This window comes from Oncorhynchus nerka, linkage group LG4 (assembly GCF_034236695.1).
Source record: "Oncorhynchus nerka isolate Pitt River linkage group LG4, Oner_Uvic_2.0, whole genome shotgun sequence".
Classification (NCBI taxonomy): Eukaryota; Metazoa; Chordata; class Actinopteri; order Salmoniformes; family Salmonidae; genus Oncorhynchus; species Oncorhynchus nerka.
The window spans coordinates 44513651-44535769 of record NC_088399.1 but is presented as its reverse complement, the minus strand read 5'-3'; the positions used below and the strand labels follow the sequence as shown (position 1 = coordinate 44535769).

Genomic DNA, 22119 nt, shown 5'->3' with positions numbered 1-22119 from the left:
CATTACAATGAGCCCATCCTCCTATAGCTCCTCCCACCAGCCTCCTCTGTGGCAGGGGGATGTAAAAAGCTACCAGGAGAAGACAGTCAGTCAGTCAGTCAGTGATACACAAACTACACTAGAATGCCCATCTGTTGTGAGAGCGAACCCATCCTCTACGCAAACTGACAAGGTAGTCCAAGTACTTCCTCTGTGGTCTGTCCGATGACATGACGGCACATTACTCTAATAGCCTGTTCTGTTCTAGCGGGAATCACCATGGTGAGTCTCACTTTCTTTCACAAGCTCTCGCTCAGCCTTGACCCAGACGACTGCCATAAGCAACACGGGAGAAATTGTAATAGTTAGGCTACGGACATGTACAGTACGGGTTACAACTGACTGTGGTCTGTTATTCTGTCGCTCAGCTTGTCTGTAGTTTTGATTGCATTCAGGGGGATACTCACTTACTGTATATTTTCTCGAACATGAAAGAAGTCCATAGGTAACATGGGCCCATAAATGATTGCACTATTACAACGGCTTTGATACTGTGTCAAACGAGATTATCGACTTCAAAGGTCATAATTGTTTGTGAAGTTTAGTGTACTGGCAGTGGAACAACCATGCGAAGTGAACTTCATTATGTCAAGTATAGGCGTGTCACGCCATTGTGCTACTTTGTATCAATGTATCCAAATATGGAGCAGCGCATATTTCCCTTCATTGGTCTGAAGACACGGGGGTGTGACAAGCTGCTCTTAGTGTTCTGAATGGGCACACATGTCGCCTTGGAGCTCTACATTTGGAGGGTGTCACCGCACTTTATGGCATTAAAGGCGTGCAGGAAGTGGCCTAGTGTTCACTGCAAACCACGGATCTTCAGAAGAGAGAGCAGTCTTCTTCTGCAGGTCTCAATGGGTAAGCACCATATTCCGCTCAAGTAAACGGAATTTAGCAGCCGGTTGGATCATGGATCACTTCTAAATAGGCCATGCTAATACCAGAAACGAACCACCTGTTCAACCAGCTATGTCTTTTATTTGGCTATTGGTCTTGGGACTACACAGGATGTGGCTCAAACGACACTAGAAAGTCAAAAAAGTAGTTAGTGCTATTACTGTGTAATATATATTTATTTGATCTTATTACACATGGTTGACATAGTGTATTACTCGCCGATGTGTGTGATTTGGATACACACTGTAGAATACAGGACACATGGTGTTCTGTCTATAGGTCATAGTGGCACTCAGGATATTTTGTTTGTGTCCATTTCATTGTTCCATGGTGCTGGAGGTGAAAAGTCCCCCCAACACTCAGCTCTGTGGCACTGTTGGCTGATGAGCTAAGGGCAGGAAGTAGCTGCTCAGGCACGTCGGCCAATGTGGAGTGTGGTGCTCTGAGACGAGGCCCTCCGGAAATTAGTCGATGCGTCTGAGCAGGCAGGCAGTTCCTCAGACCACAGACAGACGGCCCCTCCAGGCTCTGTCTGTCTGGAGTATCAATCTATATATCTGTACAGCAGCACACTCTGGCGGTCTGTCCGTCTGTCCTTGTCTTCCGTCTGTCTCCGCGACCTGCCAGAGAGAACATGGTAGCGAGAAGTGCCCTGCACCATCAATGGATGTGTCAGTAAGACAAAATATGTTGTTTTTCCTTGCAAGCGAGCCCAGTGTGAGAATGTGTTGGGAACGGAATAGCATGTAAGTGGCGTAAATCTTTCTGACTTTCCTACCTACTTTCCTACCTCTTTTCCTACCTACTTTCCTACCTACTCAGTTTCTGAGTATTTGGTGATGCAGTGAAAGAGAAAGACGACTGTATTATTAAGGTGCCATTGAGGTCCGGTTGATCTCAAGCACCTGTTATTGATGAAAAATACCCCTACTGGTGTGGAAGAGGATGGCTAGGATTGTTTCAACTATCAACCTCTCCTAACAATGACTTTATGAGGCAACAAACACACTGATATGTCATCAATTTAACTGCTGGACAGCTTATTTTATTGGGAGTTATGACGCAACGGTTATTTTGTGTGTTCAACTGTTTACATCCAACCATTGGTGTGCTAGTCATATTGAATCCTGTTTACACGAAACAAGATCACATTCTCACGGGCACTCACAGTGCTTAATTTGTAAATTGGAAGGTGTCGGAAAACAAAAAGTGAGCATGAGAGGTGGGTGACCTGGGGAGCATTGCATGAATATTATCACATTTGCTTAATGGCACTTACAGCAGTTGCACACATGGGGCAAAATAAATGTGGCCTGGGGTCTGTGAAAATAAACGAATTTCATGCAATTCTACGTCCTTTTACATGACTGGAGACTTTGGCATAATCTTTTTTTAATGCTGAGTTCAAAACAACTGGGAACTCGGAGATGGGAAATCTCTGACTTCCGATTTCAGTGCATTCAAGACAACTGGGAAATCGGGGAAAAAACAAGCTCCGACTGGGAAAATTAGCTTTGAACGGTCATCCAACTCTGGATTTTTAAAGGGTTCCCAGTCTTGAAAGCTCCATAATACCGCACAAATGATCGAAATGACAGACTACTTTGACACTGACAAACTGAGAATCTGAGATCAATGAAAACGACTTAATCTTGAATCCATCAATAGCCTAGGCCTAGGTATGTGGAGATACATATTGTATGCCAGGAGCGCAACTTTCACTGGGGACAAATTGTAAAATGTGCCAGTTTTATCATTGGAATGTGATACAAAACAAGGCAATGTTGTGCTTTAGGACCATGCAGGCACCTCTGAGCATTCGGGTAGGCGGTTTGGAGTGTTTATCCGAGTGGATAAAACAAATATATAATACTAATTATGCCCCCCCACCCACCACTTCTTAAAACAAAAATTTAAAACTCCTACAATATGAGGAGGAAATGATAGTCCTAAAAATGCTTTCCAGTTTCACGGAGTCACCCAATGACGCACAGCTCACTAGCTGGTGATGGCCTATGTGCTCGTGCCATAAGCCTCTCTCTCGTTTTACTTGTAAAACAATATTTGGAAGTTTATCAAATATTTTGGAAGCCTACAGCTGACAGGTTATAGTATTTTCTTTTCAGCAGGAGCGATTTGTTTTCCAACCTGTATTTTGCCGCGATTGTAGGCTATTTAAAATATTGCGAAAGGCAAGTTTTGTTTGCATGCTGTTTGTTCACTGACAGATTTCTCAAGCGTAGGCTATGCCTTGTTATTGGGCTACACTCCACTAGGCTATTTTTAAAATAAGCTATTTATCCTCTGTGGTCAAATTTGAGGCTTCCTCATGGTGTAGTAGGCTATTCTGAATTATTTCATTTATTTCTGAACAGACAGCAGTAACTTTATTTAAATGTATTTAAATTTATCAGGCGTGCTGCAGCTTCGAACCCTTCGCGTGGCTATGATTCTATAAGGAAATAAATGATGAAGTGCAATGCTGGCGAGATGCGGACAAAAACGGAGAGGTACTCAAATGAAGCACTGGGCACTCCTATATAGGAACGTGCACTTTCACCTGATCACTTTCTTACTCTCTGATTGTGATTTACATGTTCAGGAAAGTAAAAGGAACACATCCCCTAAACTAAAACTTAGTCCTGAATCTCCAAAGAGAGGAGCTGGTTCTTGTTTTGTCATGTTGCTGCTTTTTTACAGTATTTGTTTTCTGGGCACACACACTGCCTCCCTGTGTGGAGAACATGCTCATATTGGGAGACAGGAAGTGATGCGGGAGAAAGCCAAGCTCCCCACAAAAGCTAAAGGAAATTATTGCTGCTACAGCATGGAATGCCATGAGGGAAGGCTGAAAGAAATGAAAGTACTATGTGTTGTCGGAAACTCATCACGTTCCCCTATATGGCCTGTGGAGTAGGCCGACTCCTTTAAGGAAAATACCACTCAAAAACTATATTTTGTTATTTGTTTCATTATTCCACTGTTAATACATTCCCAAAATGTATCATACCGTGACACTTTCTGTATTTTGAAAGTTCTATATCTTGAAAACTTGCTGACATGCAACATTCTGGGACTGTATCAACAGTGGACTAATTAAACAAATACCAACAGAGTTTTTTAGTGGACTTCTCCTTTAAAGACATGTCCAACAGTTGTGAGTGTTGTACACCTGTGAGACTATGCTCGTCAACATTCTTCATAGGACTGTGGTGGATCCACCTGCAATTCGTTTTTTGTTCATTACATTACATTACATTACATTTAAGTCATTTAGCTCTTATCCAGAGCGACTTACAAATTGGTGCGTTCACCTTAAGACATCCAGTGGAACAGCCACTTTACAATAGTGCATCTAAATCTTTTAAGGGGGGTGAGAAGGATTACTTTATCCTATCCTAGGTATTCCTGAAAGAGGTGGGGTTTCAGGTGTCTCCGGAAGGTGGTGATTGACTCCGCTGTCCTGGCGTCGTGAGGGAGTTTGTTCCACCATTGGGGGGCCAGAGCAGCGAACAGTTTTGACTGGGCTGCGCGGGAACTGTACTTCCTCAGTGGTAGGGAGGCGAGCAGGCCAGAGGTGGATGAACGCAGTGCCCTTGTTTGGGTGTAGGGCCTGATCAGAGCCTGGAGGTACTGAGGTGCCGTTCCCCTCACAGCTCCGTAGGCAAGCACCATGGTCTTGTAGCGGATGCGAGCTTCAACTGGAAGCCAGTGGAGAGAGCGGAGGAGCGGGGTGACGTGAGAGAACTTGGGAAGGTTGAACACCAGACGGGCTGCGGCGTTCTGGATGAGTTGTAGGGGTTTAATGGCACAGGCAGGGGGCCCAGCCAACAGCGAGTTGCAGTAATCCAGACGGGAGATGACAAGTGCCTGGATTAGGACCTGCGCTGCTTCCTGTGTGAGGCAGGGTCGTACTCTGCGGATGTTGTAGAGCATGAACCTACAAGAACGGGCCACCGCCTTGATGTTAGTTGAGAACGACAGGGTGTTGTCCAGGATCACGCCAAGGTTCTTAGCGCTCTGGGAGGAGGACACAATGGAGTTGTCAACCGTGATGGCGAGATCATGGAACGGGCAGTCCTTCCCCGGGAGGAAGAGCAGCTCCGTCTTGCCGAGGTTCAGCTTGAGGTGGTGATCCGTCATCCACACTGATATGTCTGCCAGACATGCAGAGATGCGATTCGCCACCTGGTCATCAGAAGGGGGAAAGGAGAAGATTAATTGTGTGTCGTCTGCATAGCAATGATAGGAGAGACCATGTGAGGTTATGACAGAGCCAAGTGACTTGGTGTATAGCGAGAATAGGAGAGGGCCTAGAACAGAGCCCTGGGGGACGCCAGTGGTGAGAGCGCGTGGTGAGGAGACAGATTCTCGCCACGCCACCTGGTAGGAGCGACCTGTCAGGTAGGACGCAATCCAAGCGTGGGCCGCGCCGGAGATGCCCAACTCGGAGAGGGTGGAGAGGAGGATCTGATGGTTCACAGTATCGAAGGCAGCCGATAGGTCTAGAAGGATGAGAGCAGAGGAGAGAGAGTTAGCTTTAGCAGTGCGGAGGGCCTCCGTGATACAGAGAAGAGCAGTCTCAGTTGAATGACTAGTCTTGAAACCTGACTGATTTGGATCAAGAAGGTCATTCTGAGAGAGATAGCGGGAGAGCTGGCCAAGGACGGCACGTTCAAGAGTTTTGGAGAGAAAAGAAAGAAGGGATACTGGTCTGTAGTTGTTGACATCGGAGGGATCGAGTGTAGGTTTTTTCAGAAGGGGTGCAACTCTCGCTCTCTTGAAGACAGAAGGGACGTAGCCAGCGGTCAGGGATGAGTTGATGAGCGAGGTGAGGTAAGGGAGAAGGTCTCCGGAAATGGTCTGGAGAAGAGAGGAGGGAATAGGGTCAAGCGGGCAGGTTGTTGGGCGGCCGGCCGTCACAAGACGCGAGATTTCATCTGGAGAGAGAGGGGAGAAAGAGGTCAGAGCACAGGGTAGGGCAGTGTGAGCAGAACCAGAGGTGTCGTTTGACTTAGCAAACGAGGATCGGATGTCGTCGACCTTCTTTTCAAAATGGTTGACGAAGTCATCTGCAGAGAGGGAGGAGGGGGGGAGGGGGAGGAGGATTCAGGAGGGAGGAGAAGGTGGCAAAGAGCTTCCTAGGGTTAGAGGCAGATGCTTGGAATTTAGAGTGGTAGAAAGTGGCTTTAGCAGCAGAGACAGAAGAGGAAAATGTTCCTCAATGTTGTTCACCAACAGCTGGGCAGACGTCCGCAAGAGCAGAGATGTAATCATAAAGTTGCATTTGGTAACACTGTGGCTGGGACATGTACGTCAAAGGTTATGATACAGTTAAGGATACTGATGTTTTGCTCACTGTACCTGTTAGCCATTCAGAGAAGTGTGTCTCGCAGTAGGTGAGAGCACACTGTGAACCATTGACATTGTGCTTTTGTTTCATTTAGTTTCTCCTCGAGAACCATGGGTTATGTTGAGTCGTTTTTCCTGTGGATTGTTCCTGGCAGCAGTAGGAAGTAGGTTTGAATAATAACCTGGTATGTTATACCTGCCACTCCTGTTTACATTTCAGTTCCTGGCAGTTCCTGATTAGTGTCTCTCTCTCACTACTATACCCAGCGTACTGTTCTTTTGTTTCTGATAGTGGATAGACCATTGAACATGTTTCAATGGTGGAAATTCAACATATTTTTTATAAAGGTTTGTCAATGTTGAAAATGGATTACCATGATAACATAATCCTGCGCTTGAAATGTTACCCTTGATGACTGTTTGCAACTCCAATGTATTTTCCACGTAGATGCCCTTTAATAAGGTTTGTTATTAACTGCAACGAGTTAGGAATTATGCAAACCAAGGGACCATTCTGTTCACGCTGTCTTCCATTGTAAATAAGAGAGTACAAGTTCCTAGTCCTCTTTACAACCACACATATCCAACACCACAAATAGTCAGAGCATGCAGTCAGGGTGAGTCCGTCCATAGGTCCCACACCCTGTATGCCTTTTGAACAGTGGTTATTGCTTTCCAGTGGAAACTACACAAAAACTACACAAACATCAGAACAGGACAGATAAAGGCTGCTGTTGTCCTTTTAAATCCACTTGGAGCAGGCACCACAAACAGGTCAGAAATAACCAAGCCAGCCTGCTGCGTCCTAAACACTCCAATCTGCTTGCCTCATCAGATGCCAATATAGACGCTAAAGAAAAGGAGCATAAACACATTTTGCAGGAATAATTCATAATTTTCTTCCCCGGCCTAATCCACTAATCAGACAATTTTGGGGTTATATTTAACTAGGCAAGTCAGCTAAGAACAAATTCTTATTTACAATGACAGCCTAGAAACAGTGGGTTAACTGCCTTGTTCAGGGGCAGAAGAACAAATGTTTACCTTGTCAGCTCAGGGATTTGATCTAGCAACCTTTTGGTTACTGGCCCAACACTCTAACCACTAGGTTACCTGCTGCCTGGAGACTAAGCTATATTCCTGCATCCTTATTGAACCTCCCTGCCTGGCTGTTTCTTCTCTTGGAAAGTTCAACGACCTATGATTTACTCTGGGGAGAGATGCAGCTTACGGTCTCCTCTTTTCCATTCTCCTCTAACAGTCAGACACTTCTCCCCTGCACCTGTCCCTTGGATCTGAATGTTAAACCCAATCCCTTCCGTTGGTGCTCGGCAGTCATTTGTAAAAATGTGTAAAATTGCCTATTTTTCTTCTCTTGTTAGTATATTTGTCTTTGTGTCTGGAGGCAGTTGTCCCTCCCAGAAAGCAGGCAGCCATCGCCAGGCCAAGGAAAGACAAGGCAGGGCTGCCAAGCAGGAAGCATACCACACAGGGTGCAATCAACAGCTCTGAAAGGGCATGAGACACATTACAGAGGAAACGTCCAGTTTCCTGTTTCCTTGTCTGGTTTAGGGTCAAGGCTCGAGACTGCAGGTTTTTGGCTGTATTGGGGTTTTAGAGATTTAGAGGAGAGTGTGGTGTGTGTGTGTCTCTCTGAGTCTGCCTTAGTGTGTTCTCTCAACTGCCCACATGCTCAGGAAGAGCTCAGCAGTTCAGACCCTCAGGAGAGGATGTAAGCTGCTGCTGGGGTACCCAGGTATTATGACTGGGGTTTTAGGTTGGGTAGCAGACCTGTTGGCTGGGGTGTTTGTTTGATGTTTGTTTATTTATAAGTCTAAACTCTTAGGGGGAAAAGTGTGTTATCTAGAAGCGAAAAAGGTTCTTCGTCTGTGCTCATAAGGGAACCGCTTTGCTCATTTGAAGGTGCTAAAAAGGCGCTATCTAGAACCGAAAAGGGCAGTTTGGCTGTGTTCACTTGAAAAACCCATTTTGGTTCCATGTAGAACCCTTTCCACAGAGGGTCCTTCATGGAACCCAAAAGAGTTCTACCTGGAACCAAAAAAGATTATCCTATGGGGACAGCCGCAGAACCCTTCTGGAACCGTTTTCTTCCTGAGAGTGTATGTAGAATTGTCATGGTGTTTCTTGTAACTTTCAAAGTGGAGAGAAAGTTATTGGGTCAGGATGTAAGATGCTTTCAAGGACCGAGGTGTTTCAAAGCTGCGATGGGAAGTAGTATTACTTCTTTTTGATTGTTGATATTTTGTTGACATGGTCCGAATTCTCAAGTCCTTGTGCCGTTTGTTCATTGAGATGTTGCTGTTTTGATGCAATCAGGTTTAGAATTCACTGTCAGACTTGGGTTCAATGAGAAATGCAGCAGCTGAAATATTATTTTAGCGTTGCATCTGAGAAATGTCAAGTTAGATACGTTCAGACCACTGCCAGCTCTGTGATGTGTAATGTGGTATTTGACATGTTATTTCTCTATCTCCCTGTCCTCCTCAGAAACATGGCTTCAGCAGAGATCTACTGGCCTGTTCCAATGAGGGCCATCGGGGCCCAGAACCTACTCACCATGCCAGGAGGCGTGTGCCACTCTGGGTACCTCCACAAGAAGGGAGGGAGCCAGTTCAGCCTTATGAAGTGTGAGTAGCCCTACAGTACATAACATTACATTACATATATAACTTTCATGGCACATTAATGTGCACTGCACCAAGGGATTCTGACAAAGGTCTGAGATGAGTTGCACTGCATACTTTCATCTCATCACAATGTTTAGTTCATCACCCCTCGAGCTGGGTTGGAGATTCATCAAATTAAGAACAACATATGAAGAGTTTATTTCCAAAACGCTATATCCACCTATTTTATCCACCTGTTTTTTCATCAGAAATGATTGCTTATGGGTACCTTCATGTGTGTGTAAATATTACTGTTCTCAGATTTTTTCATGAATAGATTTGAAATGTTTAATGCTATTTATACATTTTTTATCTGGAATGGAATGTTCTTATCCTGTATTTGATATGTGGTAAGTCGCTCTGGATAAGAGCGTCTGCTAAATGACCAAAATATCAAATGTAAATGTTTTACATACAGATCTCATATTACGGTATTTAATTGATTTAAAAATAAATAAATATTGAAGTCACAAATGTATCATTTGTACATTTCTTGTAGTTATTTGCTATATTTAACTGTATAAAGCGTAGCAGTGCTTCTTATTTATCTGAGAGTGAGGCGGATATATAGCATTTTGCAAAACAAAACTTGATTATTTGTCTCTGAAATGAAATCATCAAGTGATAGATTTTAAACAAATACATGTTGTGTTGTGTTTTGTTTGTTTGTTTAACCTTTATTTAACTAGGCAAGTCAGTTTAAGAACAAATTCTTATTTACAATGACGGCCTGCCCCCGGCCAAACCCGGACGACGGTGGGCCAATTTGATGTCTCTCATTGAACGACGTCATGCCATGATTAAATATTGAAAGAACACACCAATCTCGTTCATCATTTCTTTAAACAATAAAGGCTCAAATTTACCAACATGTCTGAAAATGGATATATATCATTTTTAGAATGAAACTCTTTATACTTGCTATTATACCTAGGTTATTGTATGTGTGAGACTTTCCCTTACGTTATCTTTCTTTCTTACAGGGCCTCTTCGCTATATAATCATCCACAGGGGATGTGTGTATTATTTCAAGAGCAGCACCAGTCCTGCACCGCAAGGAGCTTTCTCTCTCAATGGCTACAACAGGTCAGTGTCCACTATTGTCATGCAGCTGTCATTTGCACCTGAATTTGAATAGACTTTGGCAAAAACATGTTGGCATTCTCCCATAGGCCTACATGTGATTATCAATGTTTGAAATACAGCTGCCATTGTCCGTTGCAATCGGTTGTTATGCTGAGAAATCCTGATCAGATGAGAAAGTCTGCTGACAGTGAAAGCATTTCTTAAGTGTCGGTGTGCCACTTCCTGCTAAATGAGAGCCTCTCTATAAAGGTCAGGAGTTTTCGCTTACGAATACCTAACACAGGGGGGACTCGTCATATTAATTCCTACATAGGTGACAAGTCAGTAATAGAGATGGCACTGTTAAACCACCTCTTTTCCATATCTGTTTGACATTTTGAAAAGTGAAAGTGGACACTGAGGAATCCTAGCCTGTGGTGGTCCATTGAGTTCCTCCTTCTACTGCTTCCCCCTGAAGGCGCATGCTGCAGTGCCATAGGGGTAGCGTTAGAACTGTGTAACTGTGTAATTACACATCTGGAGTCTCTTCTCTCTACTTTGGCCTTGCATAAATAGAGCTTTAATATAGCTGTTTGACTGGTCTGTGACTCATTGAAAACCTTTCCCAGTCAAAGGAATAAAGCAACCACACAGAGAGTTAACATACACAGGGAACTTTATTGCGGCTTGGCTGGGTTGTGTTTCGGATGCGCGGACTGTAACTACCAATTGGATACCACGAAATTGGGGAGAAAAGGGTGTAAAGATTATTTTTTTTTTACCCCCTTTTCTCCCCAATTTATATATATACAGTTGAAGTTGGAAGTTTACATACACTTTGGTTGGAGTCATTAAAACTCATTTTTCAACCACTTCACAAATGTCTTGTTAACAAGCTATTAATTTTGGCAAGTCGGTTAGGACATCTACTTTGTGCATGACACAAGTCATTTTTCCAACAATTGTTTACAGACAGATTATTTCACTTATCACAATTCCAGTGGGTCAGAAGTTTACATACACTAAGTTGACTGTGCCTTTAAACAACTTGTACAATTCCAGAAAATTATGTCATGGCTTTAGAAGCTTCTGATAGGCTAATTGACATCATTTGAGTCAATTGGAGGTGTACCTGTGGCTGTATTTCAAGGCCTACCTTCAAACCCAGTGCCTCTTTGCTTGACATCATGGGAAAGTTCAAAGAAATCAGCCAAGATCTCAGAAAAACTTTTGTAGATCTCCACAAGTCTGGTTCATCATTGGGAGCAATTTCCAAATGCCTGAAGGTACCATGTTCATCTGTGCAAACCATAGTACGTCCCGTCTCTCCTCCACTCTGGTACAATGGCAGTATAGTTCTCAAGCCTTCCTGCATCGTCTCTCACCAATTTAGATAATTTATGACTGAACCAAGGTCTTTCTTTGTAGATAAGCATTCTAGCCAGTCTGGCGATAAGTTCATTCATTTCTACCAAGGAACAGTCAGTCATTGTTCTAATTCTTGATTATAATTACACACATTATATTCAGTACTAGGATTAGAAGAAAATTCATATATATACAGTAACATAATAGTATTCTGATTAGTCAGTCCTGATTAATTATGTATACATTTCAGTCATTATTGATTCAAAAAAATCCCTTAGCAGTCACCTATCACAAGTTCAACCATTCATGGAGCTTGGGGAGTTTCTCCAGGGATCCGCCCTACGCACCTCATGTCAGAGCAGGATCACCTGCCATCTCAAGGAGATGCAAGTTGTGTAGTGACGGACTCTCCCATGTTGTTTTTCTATCTTGAAGTGTTGTGCAGCCATCGAACATATCCACTATCATATAAACATCGTCACACGGAAGCAGATGTGTCCGCACGTGTGTTTGTGCCTGTGGTTTCAAAGTGTATAGATATGGGCCTTAACATCCAGTTCTGACAGGACAACACTATAGTGGGCAGAGCTTAATGAATCAGCAGAAGTTACTAGCGGGTGAGGGCATATCCAGCCAACCGCTCAGACAAGCTCCAGCTTGCCACTTGTACAAACAGAAATATCTCAGTAATAACGTTACAGGGAATAGTAATTGCAACTAGTAGTAAACACTGAGCAGCCTGGTACACTGAAACATGGCCAGACCAGCAGGCCCATACAGCTCCAACAGAACACAATATCACATAGACGGCATGGAATGTTTGTCACAGCAATAATGTGATAGTAATAGTAATAAATGAGTTAACCCACTGATATGGTTTAACCTACGAAATGTGAAATCGGATTGGTCAGAGTGAGGAGGCTTTACTGCACTGTGTTTTCCTGCGTCTGTGTATCTATTATAATGGATTCGGATGTGGTCTTCTCCAAGGTGCTGTTTCAGTTTCTATTTCTCTCGTTGGCAGGGTGATGAGGGCAGCAGAAGAGACCACCTCCAATAATGTGTTTCCCTTCAAAATCGTCCACTTCAGTAGTAAGAAGCACCGGACCTATTGCTTCTCAGCAGCCAACGAGGAAGAGAGAAGGGTGAGGGGTGATATGTACAGAACCTCTCACATTCCTAGTAACATGACAGCAATACATAGATAATGTAATCGCGGTTATTTCTGTCTACTAACAGAAATGGATGCGAAACCTGCGAAAAGAAATTGATCACTATAATGACAGAATGGATTCACATATTCCAAAGTAAGTCAACACATCCCTTCACACAAACATACCATCTGCGGTCACTTGCTCTTTCTGATAAATGGTAGACAGTTTGGCTGCATGCTCTGATTAACTTTCTGAGCATGCAGGATATCTCTTGCTGTGTTACAAAAAGTATGAATGGGAGTCAGTGAATATGCATGGTCAGTGAATGCATGGTCAGTGAATGCATTGTCAGTGAATGCATGGTCAGTGAATCAATTCAATAGAGGGTGATTGATGTGGTCCTCTCTCTGTTGACATAGTGACTCTGAAAGTGATGCGGACAGCTTCTATGGATCGATCGAGAGCCCCATGGACATAACCTATGCCCATGATAACCCAGGAGACAGTAAGTGACAGCACTCACAACATTGTTTCATACAATGAATTCTGTGCACTGACAATTTTTTGTGTGTTTTCTTGCCTAGATTATATGTTAGAGGATGAAGAAGATGATGAGGATGAAGATGACTATGAAAAACCAGATAGTCCACCAACTTATACAGGTACTAAATAATACATATCTTTGAGTTTGGTGCTGAAAGGTGTTATAACTGTGATAGACAGCCCTTGATGGGACTGGCATGTCATCACAATTCAAACTAATGGTCCCATTTGGCTCCATTTGCGACCGTACATACATACACTACTGGTCAGAAGTTTTACAACACCTACTCATTCAAGGGTTTTTCTTCATTTTTACTATTTTCTGCATTGTAGAATAATAGTGAAGACATCAAATCTATGAAGTAACACATATGGAATCATGTAGAACCCAAAAAGTGTTAAACAAATCTAAATATATTTTATATTTGAGATTCCTCAAATAGCCACCTCTTGCCTGGATGACAGCTTTGCACACTCTTTGCATTCTCTCAACCAGCTTCACCTGGAATGCTTTTCCAACAGTCTGAAGGAGTTCCCACATATGATGAGCACTTGTTGGCTGCTTTTTCTTAAATATGCAGTCCGACTCATCCCAACCATCTCAATTTGGTTGAGGTCAGGGGAATGTTGAAGCCAGGTCATCTGATGCAGCACTCCATCACTCTCCTTCTTGGTAAAATAGCCCTTACACAGCCTGGTGGTGTGTTGGGTCATTGTCCTGTTGAAAAACAAATGATAGTCCCACTAAGAACAAACTAGATGGGATGGCGTATCGCTGCAGAATGCTGTGGTAGCCATGCTGGTTAAGTGTGCCTTGAATTCTAAATAAATCACAGACAGTGTCACCAGCAAAGCACCCCCACACCATAACACCTCCTCCTCTATGCTTTACGGGGGAAATACACATGCAGAGATCATCTGTTCACCCACACCGCGTCTCACAAAGACACAGCGGTTGGAACCCAAAATGTCCAATTTGGACTCCAGACCAAAGGACAAATTTCCAAAGATCTAATGTCCATTGTTCGTGTTTCTTGACCCAAGCAAGTCTCTTCTTCTTAGTGTCCTTAAGAAGTGGTTTCTTTGCAGCAATTCGAACATGAAGGCCTGATTCACACAGTCTCTAAACAGTTACATTTACATTTAAGTCATTTAGCAGACGCTCTTATCCAGAGCGACTTACAAATTGGTGCATTCACCTTATGACCTCCAGTGGAACAGTAGTGCATCTAAATCTTTTCAGGGGGAGGGGGGGTGAGAGGGATTACTTTATCCTATCCTAGGTATTCCTTAAAGAGGTGGGGTTTCAGGTGTCTCCGGAAGGTGGTGATTGACTCCGCTGTCCTGGCGTCGTGAGGGAGTTTGTTCCACCATTGGGGGGCCAGAGCAGCGAACAGTTTTGACTGGGCTGAGCGGGAACTGTACTTCCTCAGTGGTAGGGAGGCGAGCAGGCCAGAGGTGGATGAACGCAGTGCCCTTGTTTGGGTGTAGGGCCTGATCAGAGCCTGGAGGTACTGAGGTGCCGTTCCCCTCACAGCTCCGTAGGCAAGCACCATGGTCTTGTAGCGGATGCGAGCTTCAACTGGAAGCCAGTGGAGGGAGCGGAGGAGCGGGGTGACGTGAGAGAACTTGGGAAGGTTGAACACCAGACGGGCTGCGGCGTTCTGGATGAGTTGTAGGGGTTTAATGGCACAGGCAGGGAGCCCAGCCAACAGCGAGTTGCAGTAATCCAGACGGGAGATGACAAGTGCCTGGATTAGGACCTGCGCCGCTTCCTGTGTGAGGCAGGGTCGTACTCTGCGGATGTTGTAGAGCATGAACCTACAGGAACGGGCCACCGCCTTGATGTTAGTTGAGAACGACAGGGTGTTGTCCAGGATCACGCCAAGGTTCTTAGCGCTCTGGGAGGAGGACACAATGGAGTTGTCAACCGTGATGGCGAGATCATGGAACGGGCAGTCCTTCCCCGGGAGGAAGAGCAGCTCCGTCTTGCCGAGGTTCAGCTTGAGGTGGTGATCCGTCATCCACACGGATATGTCTGCCAGACATGCAGAGATGCGATTCGCCACCTGGTCATCAGAAGGGGGAAAGGAGAAGATTAATTGTGTGTCGTCTGCATAGCAATGATAGGAGAGACCATGTGAGGTTATGACAGAGCCAAGTGACTTGGTGTATAGCGAGAATAGGAGAGGGCCTAGAACAGAGCCCTGGGGGACACCAGTGGTGAGAGCACGTGGTGTGGAGACGGATTCTCGCCACGCCACCTGGTAGGAGCGACCTGTCAGGTAGGACGCAATCCAAGCGTGGGCCGCGCCGGAGATGCCCAACTCGGAGAGGGTGGAGAGGAGGATCTGATGGTTCACAGTATCGAAGGCAGCCGATAGGTCTAGAAGGATGAGAGCAGAGGAGAGAGAGTTAGCTTTAGCAGTGCGGAGCGCCTCCGTGATACAGTTGATGTTGAGATGTGTCTGTTACCTGAACTCTGGGAAGCATTTATTTGGGCTGCAATTTCTGAGGCTGGTAACTCTAATGAACTTACCCTCTGCCGCAGAGGTAACTTTGGGTCTTCCTTTTGTCACAAACCAGCTCAAAGCCCGTAACAAAAGGGAGACAACGTGGAGATAAGGAGTAACAAAAATATATATTTATTAAATAAGTAACTAAATATAATATACAATGGTGTGTGTGATCAGTAATCAGTAGTGTAGGTGAGTGTTTTGCATGCATGAATGTGATAATGCAGGGTGTTGAAAGGTGCCAAAGCAAACAACCAAAAAAACACCAAGAAACACAACAAAATCCATAAAGGTGTCTGCATGGAGAGAGTCTCCCCATGAATGTGGAAGAGGTCTATTTATCCTGGGACACACCCGGCCCAGGTGTTTCCCATGTAGCTGACGACCCTCCCAACTCCGCCCACCGGCATCCTAATAAGGAAACAAGAAGAAAGAGAGAATACGGCAGACAGAGTGGGAGGGTCGTCACACTGTCCTGTGGCGGTCCTCATAAGAGCCAGTTTCATCATAGCGCTTGATGGTTTTTGCGACTGCACTTGAAGAAACGTTCAAGTTCTTGACATTTTCCAGATTGACTTACCTTCATGTATTAAAGTAATGATGGACTGTAATTTCTCTTTGCTTATTTGAGCTGTTCTTGCCATAATATGGACTTTTTTTCTGTACCCCCCCCCTCCTTGTCACAACACAACTGATTGGCTCAGACACATTAAGAAATAAAGACATTTCACAAGTTAACTTTTATGAAGGCACACCTGTTCCAGGTAGTCACCATTCCAGGTGACTACCTCATGAAGCTGGTTGAGAGAATGCAAAGAGTGTGCAAAGCTGTCATCAAGGCATAGGGTGGCTATTTGAGGAATCTCATATCTCAAATATATTTTGATTTGTTTAACACTTTTTTGGTCACTACATGATTCCATATGTGTTATTTCATAGTTGTGATGTCTTCACTATTATTATACAATGTAGAACATAATAAAAATAATGAAAAACCCTTGAATGAGTAGGTGTTCTAAAACTTTTGGCCGGTAGTGTGTATATGTATACAGTGCATCCGGAAAGTATTCAGACCCCATGACTTTTTGCACATTTTGTTACGTTACAGCCTTACTCTAAAATTGATTAAATTGTTTTTTCCACTCATCAATCTACACCATATACCCCATGCTCTGGAGCAGGTTTTCATCAAGGATCTCTGTACTTTGCTCTGTTCATCTTTCCCTCGATCCTGACTAGTCTCCCAGTCCCTGCCGCTTTCCTCCAGACTTGACGCTGGGCTTTCAGGCCAAATAGTTCAATCTTGGTTTCATCGGACCAGAGAATCTTGTTTCCCATGGTCTGACAGTCTTTAGGTGCCTTTTGACAAACTCCAAGCAGGCTGTCATGTGCATTTTATTGAGGAGTGGCTTCCGTCTGGCCACTCTACCATAAAGGCCTGATTGGTGGATTGCTGCAGAGATGGTTGTCCTTCTGGGAGGTTCTCCCATCTCCACAGATGAACTCTGTCAGAGTGACCATCGAGTTCTTGGTCACCTCCCTGACAAGGCCCTTCTCCCCCTATTGCTTAGTTTGGCCGGGTGGCCTGCTCTAGGAAGAGTCTTGGTGGTTCCAAACTTCTTCCATTTAAGAATGATTGAGGCCACTGTGTTCTTGGGGACCTTCAACGCTACAGACATTCTTTGGTACCCTTCCCCAGATTTGTGCCTCCACACAATCCTGTCTCAGAGCTCTACGGACAATTCCTTTGACCTCATGGCTTGGTTGTTGCTCTGACTTGCACTGTCAACTGTGGGACCTTATATATACAGATGTGTGCCTTTCCAAATCATGTCCAAACAATTGAATTTACCACAGGTGGACTCCAGTCAAGTTGTAGAAACATCTCAAGGATGATTGATGGAAACAGGATGCACCTGAGCTCAATTTCGAGTCTCATAGCAAAGGGTTTGTATACTTATGCAAATCATTTGATTTTTAATACATTTGCAAACATTTCGAAAAACCTGTTTTCACTTTGTCTTTATGAGGTATTGTGTGTAGATTGATGAGAATTTGTATTTATTTAATCAATTTTTAGAAGAAGACTGTAACTAAACAAAAAATGGAAAAAGTCAAGGTCTCTGAATACTTTCCGAAGGCACTGTATCTATAGCTAAACGATAACTGCCACTGAAACAACATTGTCTCTCAACTCTCAACAAAGTTTTCAACAATTTAGGAAGTCCATGTGTCCTACTGTTTCTAGTACCTATCACTGAATATCTTATTTTCTTACTGTTGAAGGAAGACTAACTGTTCCACCACCATCATACCATCCTCCTCCACTCCCATGCCAGTTTAGACAAGAATCAAAATCAGGATTCTGCAAAGGTCTCCCCCAACCTGCCCCTGTCCCTGTCCCCAACAGGACCCTCTCCAGCCCCCTTCCAAAGAAAATGTCCCCGGTCTTACCTCGACCCAAGCTGGGTGAGGTCGGCCACAACGAACATGGACATATGGACATCCCAAACAAGGACAGCCCAGAGAGAAGTGTGAGGGGCCCTAAGACCCCTCTTCCCACTCCCATTGCCAGCCTTCAGAAGCAGATGATGATGGGGAAGACGTCCATCTCCACCCTACCTGTGGGGGACCACAGAGACAAGAAGCCCCATGTTCCAGTGACCCTCAAGTCTCCCGCCACCCTGCCCATCTGCATCAACCTGGAAAGGCAAATGGGGCTGAATCCTAGACCACCTGGTTACCATGGCAACACACCCAGTCACATCCCAAGTGTTCGAAACTTCTGCCACAGCACTAGGTCAACACCAGATCTCTCACCACAGGCCTCGCCAGCACTGAACCACACGCCTGGACAGTACAAGCCACCCCTCCTAGCGAAATCTCCATGTCCGGCAACCATGCCTAAACAACCAAGAGGGTCAGCACAGTAAGTCTGCAAAGGCTTTACTTTTTGCTCTGGAAACTACAGTTTGATTTCAAGGTAGTTATATTGTAATCATGCAAAAATATATAGCACCGTTTAAGATGAAGGTTAAAACACCCACTTCTTCTCAGAAGATCCTCTCCAGATGGACAAAGCTTCCGAACCTCAGTGGACGAGGTGCCTGCCTCTTTAAGAAAGAACAGGGATCCATCCAAGGACATCGACGATGACTCTGATGAAGACTATGAGAATGTAAGTGGCCATATTCTCCATCAACTATCACTCTTGTGTACACAGCTACGAGAGAAACACATCTGTTATGTTTTGTGTTGAGTTTAGTGTCTTTACTCGGTGGTGAGTGCATGCCCTTGTTTCACTGCAAATTCCATAATCTCATCGCACAATCTTGTTCCGTGTACTACAGATTAGTCTTGGCCTGATGACACATTTCTAACCTCCTTTATGTCTGTTGTTTGTTGTTTTTGACACATGTTTCTGACCTCAGGTTCAATTACCGGATTCTGTGTTTGTGGACATAACAGAAACAAGCAGTGTTGAAAAGTAAGACAATAAACCATTTCTGTATTGAACATTTGTTAAATCCTCCTTGTTCCTTTTTGTGTAACAGTCTTTAACGCCCACTAATGTTCGATCGGGGAATCTCTTTCTGACAATCATGTCTCTGTTTACTCTTGGAAGAAGAGCAGAGAACGTCTGAATGCAGTCTTACTAAAATACATTATTATTGTGCTTTAATTGCAGGTTATTTATGGAAAGCTCCAGTTCACCGCAGGATGGTCTCTACTGCTTCAGGAACTCAGGATCAAAGACATCCAAGGTACAACATGTGCATGCTGTGATGCATAAACATCTAGGGATTCACCACACATCACACAATGAATATTAAAAAGAAACTGCTTTAGTAAATAATGTACATTTGTTCTCATTGAATCAGGTGCTGGTGGTGTGGGATGTGGATCTGTGCAAGGCCAGAAACTACAGGCTCTTTGAGGAGGTCAGAACCACTGTCTTTACTTTCTGTCTACCCATGCCCGTAACTACACACGAGTGCACAGAGGTCCGGTCATTTTTTATAATTTGAAAAAGAAAAAAAAAGATAATAAAAATATATATATTGTACACAATAAAGAAAATCAATTACGGGTCAACATCGAAATATTGCCCCAGCGTTGATCAAAGCTCAGAACGTTGATCCAGGCTCGTTATGTTCGCCTGCATCCCCCTGGATTTGCCTCCCGGATAAGCCTTCTTTGCAGCACATTCACCACTCTCTCAAACCGCCTGAGACGAGAAACTAACTACCCCAGATCGGTGTACCCTCAAGTAGGCAACTGAAGACCCTGCAGACAGCGTGTTTGCAAGATACCGAAAGAAAAAAGAAAACATGTTAAAACCATCCGCATTTTAAAAGCATCCCGCGACTCCTGCCATGTCTACAAACATCCCCCAAACAAACAGAAAATGAATCTCAGAGAATGAGTGCACAACTGGTAAATAGTCGCTTATAGATGTCAGTCAATCAGGTGGCTAACTGCCGGCGCACACTTCTATTGCAGTAACGTTGAAGGCTCTGGCTAGTATTACTTAGCCAGCTAGAAGGATGAATTAAGAAGCTAACGTTAAACAGAGCCTACCTCATCAGGAGCAAAAAATACGCTAAATTTGATTTATAGAGAGTAGGCTACTGAGACAGACAGTGATGTGGCGCTTAGTGGTGAGGCTGAGGCAGTCTGCAATGTATGCAGGAGGAAGCAGAGGAGACGGAGAGAGAGGAGCAGAGAGGTTAGTACAGTGGATCCCAAACTTGGGGTCGGGCACCCATGTGGGGTCCCCTGAGACAATCGGTACTAATTTGATCAAACAAGTTAGGAACTTGAAAAGACATGTTTCAATATGAACATCTCCACATGGCCTATCTTCCCTATAGGCCAACATTAAAATGCTAACAGTTCAGTTCTAAAAATGTCTCTGATGCCACGTGTCAATGTGAATCATTTCTCATATTTCCTCCCTTTCAGGGGAGTAACATTACAGTGGCTAATAGGCTATGTGTTTGTAGATCGACTGAGGTGAATGAACCTACAGCAGCCAAGGTGATAATGGCTGGGGTCCTTTTTGCTTGCTTTTACTGTTCTCCAAATAGCATTTGTAAGTTTTTTAATTGTATAGAAATTAAGCTACCGGACCTCACTAAAACTCAAATCTTGGTTAAGGCTGTCTAGCATGTCGATTGTCTGACTCAATCAATAATAACTTATAGGATTCCAGTACCATATCTGTCTTGTTTGATGTGAATTTCAATGTGTTTATGGTTTAGGACTCCCGGGTGTTCCTGGAGTTTGAGATGACATTTACCTCCCTGTCGGCCCTAGTGGAGCACTACTATAGCCACCCTCTACCCAATCACCACTCTCTGTGTCTGCAGCAGCCATATGGTTACATCATGCCCAGATGACCCTGTCCTGACTCTGCCTGAGGCCATTGCCTCATCCGCTCAAACGGACTCTCTCCTTTTGGGCATCTAATACGGTTCTGCAACTGTCATGAACTACAGTTGAAACCTGCTGTGGTAGAAACTAAATGACACTGCCCCCTGTAGGGCAAGTCAGATTGGTGCATGTCTGTAACCAAGCCTGAGTATTTGTTGGAGTGATTCTGATGAGCGTCATGGCATGGGATCTAGCCCTAAACAACGCTTGGGCAGAGGTGCAACGAGTGCACATGGTTGCAGTTGTGAAGAAAATATGGTATATGTGAGGAGGACAATGAGCTCTATATACAGAACAAAGATGTATTATGTGAGGACTACTGCAGGACTAGTACTCTAAAGGTCTGTCATTACACTGGATAGCACTGTTGTAGTGTTGTTCAGAATACAAGCAAAAGTGAAGATTTGTGGGTTCACTGCACATTAATGTTGGAATATTTAACACTGGTTTTATTACGCATTGAGGACCAATTATGTGTAAATCACTTATTTATTCCATAAAGTTTATGAAATGTATCATATTATCTTCAGAAAAAAAGTTATATTTTAAAACGCTTAGATAATGATGACAGTATGCTATCAAACTGTCCACACATCCTATTGCACTGTACAGAACTGTCCATTTGTGATATGTAAATTAAATGCATTGTAAAAAAATATTTTGTCAAATTCTTTCTGATTATATTGTTTTTTTAATGTGTAACTGGATAACAGCAGAGGGCAGGTGACGATTCCATTGGGTGGCGCTGTTTGGTGCTGTGCCATGTAACTGGGGTGGCAGGTAGCCTAGTGGTTAGAGTGTTGGACTAGGAACCAAAGGGTTGCAAGATCAAATCCCCAAGCTGACAAGGTAAAAAATAAGTCATTCTGCCTCTGAACAAGGCAGTTAACCCACTGTTCCTAGGCAGTCATTGAAAATAAGAATTACATAGACCCTACTGTCAACTACAGTTTTTGTTTAATTATGAAAAAATAGATTTATGTTGAGTCACAGACAATAATAAACAGCCACGTAATTACAAGTATACTTTGTTCAGTAGAAAGTATTTAAGGTGAAATC

At 43.9% G+C, this 22119-nt stretch overlaps 1 protein-coding gene across 1 annotated transcript; it reads left to right on the top strand.

The window, feature by feature from the left end:
- The first annotated feature begins 1451 nt into the window (after positions 1-1451).
- On the top strand, positions 1452-21718 carry LOC115126053 (SH3 domain-binding protein 2-like). The gene is made up of 13 exons (XM_029655640.2): positions 1452-1685; positions 8800-8939; positions 9962-10064; positions 12436-12556; positions 12651-12718; positions 12985-13070; positions 13150-13227; positions 17911-18553; positions 18682-18802; positions 19056-19111; positions 19313-19388; positions 19506-19565; positions 20889-21718. Exons 1-13 carry the CDS (start codon positions 1603-1605, stop codon positions 21024-21026), a joined length of 1773 nt encoding a protein of 590 aa, XP_029511500.2. The 5' UTR covers positions 1452-1602; the 3' UTR covers positions 21027-21718.
- Positions 21719-22119: the final 401 nt, after the last annotated feature.